At 50.8% G+C, this 13139-nt stretch overlaps 1 protein-coding gene across 4 annotated transcripts in view; it reads right to left on the bottom strand.

The window, feature by feature from the left end:
• The window catches only part of CSNK2A1 (casein kinase 2 alpha 1), a 107667-nt gene that overhangs the window by 1776 nt on the left and 92752 nt on the right, over nt 1-13139 (bottom strand). For 3 of the 4 annotated variants that reach the window (XM_075350522.1, XM_075350524.1, XM_075350523.1), the window contains exons 10-12: nt 2042-2142; nt 1749-1897; nt 1543-1668 (exon numbers count right to left, since the gene is read on the bottom strand). In XM_075350522.1, coding sequence (XP_075206637.1) covers nt 1543-1668; nt 1749-1897; nt 2042-2142 — 376 coding nt within the window. The remainder of the gene's footprint in view (nt 1-1542; nt 1669-1748; nt 1898-2041; nt 2143-13139) is intronic. The other variant, XM_075350525.1, reaches the window with a different exon arrangement.

Here is a 13139-nt window from a genome sequence, read left to right as displayed (position 1 = left end):
TTTAACCCTTTTCAGACACATGACTAACATGTATGTCACACGATGGGTGTCGTTATAAAGAGTGTGGCCTCAATAGCTGAGCGCGCAATATACACTGCAGACACGGCTGGGTTCCATAGGAGAATGTCATTTTGACGACATAAGCAAAAGAAAAATGGTCTCAAACATTGTCTTTCAAAGATCGATTTATAAAAATTAACCCAGAGTTTAAAAAAAAAATATTAAAAAAAATAAAAACAGAATTGTGGTTATTTAATCACAGCATCTCCTTAAAAAACAAACTAAAAGCGATGAAAAGGTCTATGCATATAAAGAAACAGCCAATGCAAGGAAATCCCTCACATAGGAGGTCCATTGCGGAAATATATATTTATATATATATATATACACATATACACACACACACACACACACACACACACACACACACACACACACATATATACATATACACACACACACACACACGCATATATACACACACACCCATATGTATACATTATATATAATATATATTATATACACATACACACAAACAGAGATATCTATCCTATCTTTTTTATTTTCTTAAGAAGTTTCTAAATTATTTTTTCCACCCACAGAAAAAAAAATAAAATACAAATGTTAAATGGAAAAATTCACCTGGTCAGAAAGGGGTTAATGATGTAGTGTTTATGAAGATAATAGTTATTCCCTATTCATTATATAGAGGAAAACTTCCTGAGAGTCCAGTCCAGAGAATGAGGGGGCTACGTAGGAATGGAGCAGATGTTGAGTATCCGCACTACCACTCCATTTTTATGGGAGTGCCGAAGATCAACTGAGCGTAGTGCTCCACCTATCTTTGGCAGTCCCTTTAAGAATGAGTAGAGCAGTACTGCGTTTGGTTGACCAACACTCCCTTTATGCGGGAGCCCAGATTCTCATAGCTTGGTGGTAGGTGATCACTTCTAAACTTGAGAATACACATCTAATCAAAAATGTATAAGAAAATTTAACCAGAATCAAGTGGGAAAAAAAAGGGAAATAGTAAAGATTTAAAAAAAAAAAAAAAAAAGAAAAGAAAAAAAGAAGAAGGGGGGGGGGGGGGGGTCAGGCAATTATAAACATTGCAAAATAAATGACCAAGAACCTGAAGACTTAGTTTTGGCTAGTAGTATCCACATAACCTTAAATACATTCATGGTTATTGTTAGAGTCCAGTCCAGTAAGAGCGGATCTCGGGGGGTTCTCTTCGGAGCCAGGGTGCGAGTGCACCTCGCCAGCACAACACAATCAGAAGGGAACAGGACAAATGTCTAAAGACAAACTCCATTCAATAACAGTGTGGATCTTACTAGGATTTTATAAAGCGCTCGTTTTGTAGGTTTGTGGCCATTTAGAGCAGTGTATCACGTACGGTAGAGATGAATCTGACACTTGATTGTCATCAGTTACACCCAGGAAATAAATCATGTGTCATTACAGCCCGTTATTTACACACAAATCCTGCACAAAACGCCACCACCAGAGGGAGTCCTAGAACATTTACCAATGACTGACCTGGCTTATCACGGTTACTGGACTTGGGCTGGGACTGACCTGACATCATACTGGCGCTACTGACTGGGGTGCTGCCGCTGGGCATGTTTGAGGAGCCCATCCGAGACTGGTCCTTCACAATAGGGTCTGTGGGAACAAAAGACATATGAGAGGGCAGGCAACAAAAGCAGAACATGCAGAATGGGGGCAATAGATTGAGCACTCACAGAAGTAAGGGTGGTCCATGGCTTCACGAGCAGTCAGTCGTGTCTGGTGGTCATATCGCAGCAACTTATCCAGGAAATCCAAAGCCTCTGGACTGACTAAGTGCTGATTCTCGCTGTGCACAAAGCGCTCCCATCGCTTGCGGGAATGTCTGGGAATGCAAAAGACACCAGGTATAAGGAGATCAAGTGGCAAAAAATGCTACTAAATGTAACGGGGTGTAATATACATTTGCAGTGATGAGGAGTACCAGGAGGCATTGCTTCTCACTGGATCTAAGACACAAATAGCTCACCTGCCCAAAATATCATTAAAGCGTGGATCCAGTTCAATATTGTACTTGTCAATGTAGTCGTACAGATCTTCCGTTCCCAGTACTTTGGCTATCCTCACCAACTAAGAGCGGAAAAATACTCATTATGAAACTCGAAGCACCACGGAGTGAACATTATGCCTATGCAGCAAGGTTCTCCAAGAGCATTGGAGAGAAGGGATCGATTCAGGTATTACAAGGACTTCGTATGGTAACGTGTCTAGAAAAACTCAACCCTTTCCTGCCAATTTTTACAATTCTGACCAGTGTCAATTTATGAGGTTATAACTCTGGAAACACGTGAACAGATCCCAGTGATTGAGATTGTTGTTTTTTTCATGACACATTGTACTTCATGTTAGTAGTAAATTTTGGTCGATATTTGCGTTTTTAGGGAAAAAAAATAAGCATCTATCTCAAAAAATTAAAATGTTGCAATTATCAAACTTTTAATTTTTATGCCCTTCAACCAGATATTAACGGTATTGTGTGTTCTAACATTTTCCACATTTCTACTTTACATCAGCACCATTTTTTAGCAATGACTTTAGAAGGGTTAAATGCTTCACAGCAATTTCTCTTTCCCAACGTAATTTACAAAAACATTTTTTTTTTTATTAAGGGACATCACATATGAAGTGACTGAGGGGTTTGTGACAGAAAGAAGGGAATTTTGTTTACTTACCGTAAATTCCTTTTCTCCTAGCTCCTATTGGGAGACCCAGACAATTGGGTGTATAGCTACTGCCTCCGGAGGCCACACAAAGTATTACACTTTAAAAAGTGTAACCCCTCCCCTCTGCCTATACACCCTCCCGTGCATCACGGGCCCATAAGTTTTGGTGCCAAAGCAGGAAGGAGCAACTTATAAATTGGTCTAAGGTAAATTCAATCCGAAGGATGTTCGGAGAACTGAAACCATGAACCAAAAGAACCCTTCAACATGAACAACATGTGTACACAAAAGAACAACAGCCCGAAGGGAACAGGGGCGGGTGCTGGGTCTCCCAATAGGAGCTAGAAGAAAAGGAATTTACGGTAAGTAAACAAAATTCCCTTCTTCTTTGTCGCTCCATTGGGAGACCCAGACAATTGGGATATCCAAAAGCAGTCCCTGGGTGGGTAAAAGAAAACCTCGATAAAAAGAGCCGAAAAAACGGCCCTCTCTTACAGGTGAGCAACCGCCTCCTGAAGGACTCGCCTACCTAGGCTGGCATTTGCCACAGCATAGGCATGAACCTGATAGCGTTTCGTGAAAGTGTGCAGACTCGATCAGGTAGTGCTGACACACCTGCTGAGCCGTAGCCTGGTGACGCAATGCCCAGGCTGCGTCTGCGGCTCTGGTAGAATGGGCTTTCAGCTCTAAAGGAATCGGAAGCCCAGAAGAACGGTAGGCTTCAAGGGTCAGTTCCTTGATCCACCGAGCCAAGGTTGACTTGGAAGCCTGCGACCCCTTACGCTGGCCAGTGACCAGGACAAAGAGCGCATCAGAACGGCGCGGGGGCGCAGTGTGCGAAAAAAAGAGCCGGAGTGCTCTCCCGAGATCTAACAAGTGCAATCCTTTTCACAATTGTGAACTAGATCCAAAAGAAGGTAAGGAGATATCCTGATTGAGAAGAAAAGGAGGATACCACCTTAAGTAGGAATTCCGGGACCGGACGCAGAACCACTTCATCCTGGCGAAACACCAGGAAGGGGGCTTGCATGACAGCGCTGCTAGCTCAGACACTCTCCGAAGTGATGTGCCTGCCACTAGGAAGACCACCTTCTGCGAAAGGCGTGATAGAGATAACTCTGAGAACGCTAAGAGCCAGGACTCAATGGCCACCCAGTCATGTTGAAGACCGCAGAATTCAGATGGAAAATGGCCCTTGAGACAGCCAGTCTGGTCGGTCCGGGAGTGCCCACGGTCGACCCACCGTGAGGTGCCACAGATCCAGGTATCACGACCTCCTCGGCCAGTCTGGAGCGACGGGGAAGGCGCGGCGGCAGTCGGACCCGATCTTGAGTAACACTCTGGGCAGCAGCGCCAGAGGAGGAAATACATAAGTCAGTCGAAATTGCGACCAGCCTTGAACTGATGCGTCCGCCGCCAGCGCTCTGTGCTGGTGGTTGATGTACGCGACCGCCGTGGCGTCGTCCGACTGTATCCGGATCTGCCTGCCGTCCAGCCACCGCTGGAACGACTTTAGGGCTAGCTACACTGCCCTTATCTCCAGAACATTGATCTGAAGGGAGGACTCTGTCAGAGTCCAGGTTCCCTGAGCCCTGTGGTGGAGGAAGACCGTTGTCCACCCTGACAAACTCTCGTCCGTCGTGACCATAGCCTAGGATGTGAGCAGGAAGAACCTTTCTTTCGACCAAGAAGTGGGAAGAAGCCACCACTGAGGAGAGGTTTTGTCTGCCAGTGAAAGAGAGACGTTCCTGTCTAGGGATGTCGACCTCCTGTCCCATTTGCGGAGAATGTGCCATTGGAGTGGACGCAGATGAAACTGCGCAAGGGGAACTGTCTCCATTGCTGCCACCATCTTCCCTAGGAAGCGCGTGAGGCGCCTCAAGGGGTGAGACTGGGCCCGAAGGAGAAAGTGCACCCCTGTCTGCAGTGAACGCTGTTTGTCCAGCGGAAGTTTCACTATCTCTGAGAGAGAATGAACTCCATCCCGAGGTAAGTCAGTGAATTGGGTCGGTGTCAATTTATACTTTGGGAAATTGATGATCCACCCGAACCTCTGGAGAGTCTCCAAAAGAATGTTCAGGCTGTGTTGACATGCCACCCGGGAGGGTGCCTTGACTTAGGAGATCGTCTAAGTAAGGGATCACCGAGTGTCCCTGAGAGTGTAGGCTCATCGCCAGTGATGCCATGACCTTGGTGAAGACCCGTGGGACTGTCGCCAGGCCGAAAGGCAGAGTCACGAGCTGAAAGTGTTAGACCCGGATGGCGAAACACCGGGAGCGTTGATGCTCTGGTGTAATCGGCACATGGAGATAAGCATCCCTGAAGTCGATCGATGCTAGGAAGACTCCCTGGGACATCGAAGCGATGACTGAGCGGAGAGATTCCATCCGAAACCGTCTGGTTCTCACGTGTCTGTTGAGCAGAATGAGGCCCGGAAACGGACCGGAATGATCCGTCCTTTTTTGGTACCCCGAACAAGTTGGAGTCAAGACCGCGACCACGTTCTTGAAGCGGAACGGGGATCACAACTCCATTTGCAGAGACAAGTCGGAGGATGAGAGCTGAGCTCTATCCTGTAACCGTGAGACGGAATGTCTCTCACCCATCGGTTTTTCATCCAATTGCTCGCCAAACAAACGGTCGCCAGAAAATGGCAAACCGGTTAAGAACTTCTTGGAAGCAGAGTCTGCCTTCCAGTCACGTAGCCCCATGGCCCTGCGGACTGCCACTGAATTGGCGGATGCTACCGCTGTACGGCTCGCAGAGTCCAGGACGGCGTTCATGGCGTAGGACGAAAAAGCCGACGCCTGAGAAGTCAAAGACACAACCTGCGGAGCAGAGGTACGTGCGACCGCATTAGTCTCAGACAGACAAGCTGATGATAGCTTGGAGTGCCCACTCGACTGCGAAGACCGGAGCAAAAGACGCGCCTATGGCTTCATAGATGGATTTCATCATGAGCTCTATTTTGCCTGTCAGTGGCATCCTTGAGCGATGAAACCATCTGCCACTAATACCACGGATCTAGCCGCCAGTCTGGAGACTGGAGGATCCACCTTGGGACACTGAGCCCAACCCTTAACTACGTCAGGGGGGAAAGGGTAACGTGTGTCATTAAGGCGCTTAGTAAAGCGCTTGTCCGGAAATGCTCTGTGCTTCTGGACAGCATCTCTGAAGTTAGAGTGATCGAAAAACGCACTCTGGGTACGTTTGGGAAACCTAAACTGGTGTTTCTCCTACTGTGAAGCCGACTCCTCTATAGGTGGAGTTGGGGGAGAAGGACTAGCACCTGGTTGATGGACTTTATAAGGTCATTTACTATGGCGTCCCCTTCAGGTGTATCCAGATTGAGAGCAACGTCAGGATCAGATCCCTGAGCTGCGACCTCCGCTTCATCCTCCAGAGGGGTCCTCATGCTGAGACCCCGAACCGCGTGATGCAGCCGGGGAAGGTTCCCAGCAAGCCCGCTTAGCCTGTCTGTGGCTGCGGTCCGTGTCGGAGTTCTCACCGTGGGATCTGGGTGCCACCCCAGGAGCCCTTTGCTGTACCGACCGAGAGGGGCCCTGGGGATGATGAACTCACAGTGCCCTGGCCCTGTGTTACCGATCTGGAATGCCAAGCTTCTAGTATCTTAGCAGACCATCTGTCCATAGACTGAGCCATGGAATGTGAAGCGACTCAGAGTTTTCTCAGTCAAAATTGTAAACTCTGTCCCTTCCATCTGTGCAGTGGAAACCGGCAGTACCACCTGAGCCGAGGGTCCACCAGTGCCGGAGGCTCCGGCTGAGTGGGGTGCCACAGGGGCCTAGCATTGTCACAATGAGGGTAGGTGGAACCTGCAGGTAACATAGCCGCACAAGAGGTACCGGTCGCAAAGAAGGGAATTTTGTTTACTTACCGTAAATTCCTTTTCTTCTAGCTCCAATTGGGAGACCCAGACAATTGGGTGTATAGCTTCTGCCTCCGGAGGCCACACAAAGTATTACACTTAAAAGTGTAAAGCCCCTCCCCTTCTGACTATACACCCCCCCGTGCATCACGGGCTCCTCAGTTTTGGTGCAAAAGCAGGAAGGAGGGAAACTTAAAAATTGGTCTAAAGTAAAGTTCAATCCGAAGGAAGTTCGGAGAACTGAAAACCATTCAACATGAACAATATGTGTACACAAAGAACAACAGCCCGAAGGGAACACGGGCGGGGTGCTGGGTCTCCCAATTGGAGCTAGAAGAAAAGGAATTTACGGTACGTAAACAAAATTCCCTTCTTCTTTGTCGCTCCATTGGGAGACCCAGACAATTGGGACGTCCAAAAGCAGTCCCTGGGTGGGTAAAATAATACCTCGTAATAGAGCCGTAAAAAAACGGCCCCTTCCTACAGGTGGGCAACCGCCGCCTGAAGGACTCGCCTACCTAGGCTGGCATCTGCCGAAGCATAGGTATGCACCTGATAGTGTTTCGTGAAAGTGTGCAGGCTCGACCAGGTAGCCGCCTGACACACCTGCTGAGCCGTAGCCTGGTGCCGCAAAGCCCAGGACGCACCCACGGCTCTGGTAGAATGGGCCTTCAGCCCTGAGGGAACCGGAAGCCCAGAAGAACAGTAGGCTTCGAGAATTGGTTCCTTGATCCACCGAGCCAGGGTTGATTTGGAAGCCTGTGACCCTTTACGCTGGCCAGCGACAAGGACAAAGAGTGCATCCGAGCGACGCAGGGGCGCCGTACGAGAAATGTAGAGTGAGTGCTCTCACCAGATCTAACAAGTGCAAATCCTTTTCACATTGGTGAACTGGATGAGGACAAAAAGAAGGTAAGGAGATATCCTGATTGAGATGAAAGGGGGATACCACCTTAGGGAGAAATTCCGGAACCGGACGCAGAACCACCTTATCCTGGTGAAACACCAGGAAAGGGGCTTTGCATGACAGCGCTGCTAGCTCAGACACTCTCCGAAGTGATGTGACTGCTACTAGGAAGACCACTTTCTGCGAAAGGCGTGAAAGAGAAATATCCTTCATTGGCTCGAAAGGTGGTTTCTGAAGAGCCATCAGCACCCTGTTCAGATCCCAGGGTTCTAACGGACGCTTGTAAGGAGGGACTATGTGACAAACCCCCTGCAGGAACGTGCGTACCTGTGGAAGTCTGGCTAGGCGCTTCTGAAAAAACACAGAGAGCGCTGAGACTTGTCCCTTAAGGGAGCCGAGCGACAAACCCTTTTCCAATCCGGATTGAAGGAAGGAAAGAAAAGTGGGCAAGGCAAATGGCCAGGGAGTAAAACCCTGATCAGAGCACCAGGATAAGAATATCCTCCACGTCCTGTGGTAGATCTTGGCGGACGTTGGTTTCCTGGCCTGTCTCATAGTGGCAATGACCTCTTGAGATAACCCTGAAGACGCTAGGATCCAGGACTCAATGGCCACACAGTCAGGTTGAGGGCCGCAGAATTCAGATGGAAAAACGGCCCTTGAGACAGCAAGTCTGGTCGGTCTGGTAGTGCCCACGGTTGGCCCACCGTGAGATGCCACAGATCCGGGTACCACGACCTCCTCGGCCAGACTGGAGCGACGAGGATGGCGCGGCGGCAGTCGGACCTGATCTTGCGTAACACTCTGGGCAGCAGTGCCAGAGGAGGAAACACATAAGGCAGTTGAAACTGCGACCAATCCTGAACTAATGCGTCCGCCGCCAGAGCTCTGTGATCTTGAGACCGTGCCATGAATGCCGGGACCTTGTTGTTGTGCCGGGACGCCATTAGGTCGACGTCCGGCATCCCCCAGCGGCAACAGATCTCTTGAAACACGTCCGGGTGAAGGGACCATTCCCCTGCGTCCATGCCCTGGCGACTGAGAAAGTCTGCTTCCCAGTTTTCTACGCCCGGGATGTGAACTGCGGATATGGTGGAGGCTGTGGCTTCCACCCACAGCAGAATCCGCCGGACTTCCTGGAAGGCTTGCCGACTGCGTGTTCCGCCTTGGTGGTTGATGTATGCCACCGCGGTGGAGTTGTCCGACTGAATTCGGATCTGCTTGCCTTCCAGCCACGGCTGGAACGCCTTTAGGGCAAGGTACACTGTCCTTATCTCCAGAACATTGATCTGAAGGGAGGACTCTGGCTGAGTCCAGGTACCCTGAGCCCTGTGGTGGAGAAAGACCGCTCCCCACCCTGACAGACTCGCGTCCGTCGTGACCACCGCCCAGGATGGGGGTAGGAAGGATTTCCCCTTCGACAATGACGTGGGAAGAAGCCACCACCGAAGGGAGGCTTTGGCTGCCTGAGAAAGGGAGACGTTCCTGTCGAGGGACGTCGACTTCCTGTCCCATTTGCGGAGAATGTCCCATTGAAGTGGTCGCAGATGAAACTGCGCAAAAGGAACTGCCTCCATTGCTGCCACCATCTTCCCTAGGAAGTGCATGAGGCGCCTCAAGGGGTGTGACTGGCCTTGAAGGAGAGATTGCCCCCCTGTCTGTAGTGAACGCTGTTTGTCCAGCGGAAGCTTCACTATCGCTGAGAGAGTATAAAACTCTATGCCAAGGTGTCAGATTTGACTTTGGGAAATTGATGATCCACCCGAATCTCTGGAGAGTCTCCAGAGCAATGTTCAGGCTGTGTTGGCATGCCACTCGAGAGGGTGCCTTGACAAGCAGATCGTCTAAGTAAGGGATCACCGAGTATCCCTGAGAGTGTAGGACCCTTCGCACAAAGCATAAAAACTGAGGAGCCCGTGATGCACGGGGGGGTGTATAGGCAGAAGGGGAGGGGCTTTACACTTTTAAGTTTAATACTTTGTGTGGCCTCCGGAGGCAGAAGCTATACACCCAATTGTCTGGGTCTCCCAATGGAGCGACAAAGAAGAAGGGAATTTTGTTACTTACCGTAAATTCCTTTTCTTCTAGCTCTTATTGGGAGACCCAGACGATTGGGTGTATAGCACTGCCTCCGGAGGCCACACAAAGCAATTACACTAAAAAGTGTAAGGCCCCTCCCCTTCTGGCTATACACCCCCAGTGGGATCACTGGCTCACCAGTTTTAGTGCAAAAGCAAGAAGGAGGAAAGCCAATAACTGGTTTAAACAAATTCTCTCCGAGTAACATCGGAGAACTGAAAACCGTTCAACATGAACAACATGTGTACCCGCAAACAAACCAAAAAATCCCGAAGGACAACAGGGCGGGTGCTGGGTCTCCCAATAAGAGCTAGAAGAAAAGGAATTTACGGTAAGTAACAAAATTCCCTTCTTCTTCAGCGCTCTATTGGGAGACCCAGACGATTGGGACGTCCAAAAGCTGTCCCTGGGTGGGTAAAGAAATACCTCATGTTAGAGCTGCAAGACAGCCCTCCCCTACGGGGAGGCAACTGCCGCCTGCAGGACTCTTCTACCTAGGCTGGCGTCCGCCGAAGCATAGGTATGCACCTGATAATGTTTGGTGAAAGTGTGCAGACTCGACCAGGTAGCTGCCTGGCACACCTGTTGAGCCGTAGCCTGGTGTCGTAATGCCCAGGATGCACCCACGGCTCTGGTAGAATGGGCCTTCAGCCCTGATGGAACCGGAAGCCCAGCAGAACGGTAGGCTTCAAGAATTGGTTCTTTGATCCATCGAGCCAGGGTGGCCTTAGAAGCCTGCGACCCTTTGCGCTGACCAGCGACAAGGACAAAAAGTGCATCCGAACGGCGCAAGGGCGCCGTGCGGGAAATGTAGATTCTGAGTGCTCTCACCAGATCTAACAAATGTAAATCTTTCTCATACCGATGAACTGCATGAGGACAAAACGAAGGCAAAGAGATATCCTGATTAAGATGAAAAGAGGATACCACCTTCGGGAGAAACTCCTGAATGGGGCGCAGCACAACCTTGTCCTGGTGGAAGACCAGGAAGGGAGCCTTGGATGATAGTGCTGCCAGCTCAGACACTCTCCGAAGAGATGTGATCGCTACCAGAAAAGCCACTTTCTGCGATAGTCTAGAAAGTGAAACCTCCCTCAGAGGCTCGAAGGGCGGCTTCTGGAGGGCAACTAGTACCCTGTTCAGATCCCATGGATCTAACGGCCGCTTGTACGGGGGTACGATATGGCAAACCCCCTGTAGGAACGTGCGCACCTTAGGAAGGCGTGCCAAACGCCTCTGAAAAAAGACGGATAGCGCCGAGACCTGACCTTTAAGGGAGCCGAGCGACAAACCTTTTTCTAACCCAGATTGCAGGAAAGAAAGAAAGGTAGGCAATGCAAATGGCCAGGGAGACACTCCCTGAGCAGAGCACCAGGATAAGAATATCCTCCACGTTCTGTGGTAGATCTTAGCGGACGTGGGCTTCCTAGCCGGTCTCATGGTGGCAACGACCCCTTGGGACAATCCTGACGACGCTAGGATCCAGGACTCAATGGCCACACAGTCAGGTTCAGGGCCGCAGAATTCCGATGGAAAAACGGCCCTTGGGACAGTAAGTCTGGTCGGTCTGGGAGTGCCCACGGTTGGCCGACCTTGAGCTGCCACAGATCCGGATACCACGCCCTCCTCGGCCAGTCTGGGGCGACAAGTATGACGCGGCTGCAATCGGATCTGATCTTGCGTAGCACTCTGGGCAAGAGTGCCAGAGGTGGAAACACATAAGGGAGCCGGAACTGCGACCAATCTTGCACTAGGGCGTCTGCCGCCAGCGCTCTTTGATCGCGAGACCGTGCCATGAAGGTTGGGACCTTGTTGTTGTGCCGTGACGCCATTAGGTCGACGTCCGGCACCCCCCAGCGGCGACAGATTTCCTGAAACACGTCTGGGTGAAGGGACCATTCCCCTGCGTCCATGCCCTGGCGACTGAGGAAGTCTGCTTCCCAGTTTTCTACGCCGGGGATGTGAACTGCGGATATGGTGGAGGCTGTGGCTTCCACCCACATCAGAATCCGCCGGACTTCCTGGAAGGCTTGCCGACTGCGTGTCCCCCCTTGGTGGTTGATGTATGCCACCGCTGTGGAGTTGTCCGACTGAATTCGGATCTGCCTTCCTTCCGGCCACTGCTGGAAGGCTAGTAGGGCAAGATACACTGCTCTGATTTCCAGAACATTGATCTGAAGGGTGGACTCCTGCCGAGTCCACGTACCCTGAGCCCTGTGGTGGAGAAAGACTGCTCCCCACCCTGACAGACTCGCGTCTGTCGTGACCACCGCCCAAGACGGTGGTAGGAAGGATCTTCCCTGTGATAATGAGGTGGGAAGAAGCCACCACTGCAGAGAGTCTTTGGCCGTCTGGGAAAGGGAGACTTTCCTGTCCAGGGATGTTGACTTCCCGTCCCATTGGCGGAGAATGTCCCATTGAAGTGGACGCAGATGAAACTGCGCAAACGGAACCGCCTCTATTGCCGCCACCATCTTCCCGAGGAAGTGCATGAGGCGTCTTAAGGAGTGCGACTCACTTTGAAGGAGAGCCTGCACCCCAGTCTGTAGAGACCGCTGCTTGTCCAGCGGAAGCTTCACTATCGCTGAGAGAGTATGAAACTCCATGCCCAGATACGTTAGTGATTGGGTCGGTGACAGATTTGACTTTGGGAAGTTGACGATCCACCCGAACGCCTGGAGAGTCTCCAGTGCAACATTCAAGCTGAGTTGGCATGCCTCTTGAGAGGGTGCCTTGACCAGTAGATCGTCCAAGTAAGGGATCACAGAGTGTCCGTGAGAGTGCAAGACTGCTACCACTGCCGCCATGATCTTGGTGAACACCCGAGGGGCTGTCGCCAGACCAAATGGCAGAGCTACGAACTGAAGATGGTCGTCTCCTATCACGAAGCGTAGAAAGCGTTGGTGCTCTGTAGCAATCGGCACGTGGAGATAAGCATCTTTGATGTCTATTGATGCTATGAAATCTCCTTGAGACATTGAGGCAATGACTGAGCGGAGGGATTCCATCCGGAACCGCCTGGCGTTCACATGCTTGTTGAGCAGTTTTAGGTCCAGAACAGGACGGAAGGAGCCGTCCTTTTTTGGAACCACAAAGAGATTGGAGTAAAATCCTCGCCCCCGTTCCTGAGGGGGGACAGGGATCACGACTCCTTCTGCTCTTAGAGAGTCCACCGCCTGCAGCAGGGCATCTGCTCGGTTGGGGTGTGGGGAGGTTCTGAAGAACCGAAGTGGAGGTCGAGAACTGAACTCGATTCTGTACCCGCGAGACAAAATGTCTGTTACCCACCGGTCTTTGACCTGTGACAGCCAAATGTCGCAAAAGCGGGAGAGCCTGCCACCGACCGAGGATGCGGAGGGAGGAGGCCGAAAGTCATGAGGTAGCCGCTTTGGAAGCGGTTCCTCCATTTGCTTTCCTGGGGCGTGAGTGAGCCCGCCAGGAATCTGAGCTCCCTTGTTCTTTCTGAGTCCTTTTGGACGAGGAGAATTGGGCCTTGCCCGAGCCTCGAAAGGACCGAAACCTCGACTGC

The sequence above is a fragment of the Anomaloglossus baeobatrachus genome, chromosome 5, assembly GCF_048569485.1.
Source record: "Anomaloglossus baeobatrachus isolate aAnoBae1 chromosome 5, aAnoBae1.hap1, whole genome shotgun sequence".
NCBI classification, from domain to species: Eukaryota; Metazoa; Chordata; class Amphibia; order Anura; family Aromobatidae; genus Anomaloglossus; species Anomaloglossus baeobatrachus.
This window is presented reverse-complemented; position numbering and strand designations above follow the sequence as displayed.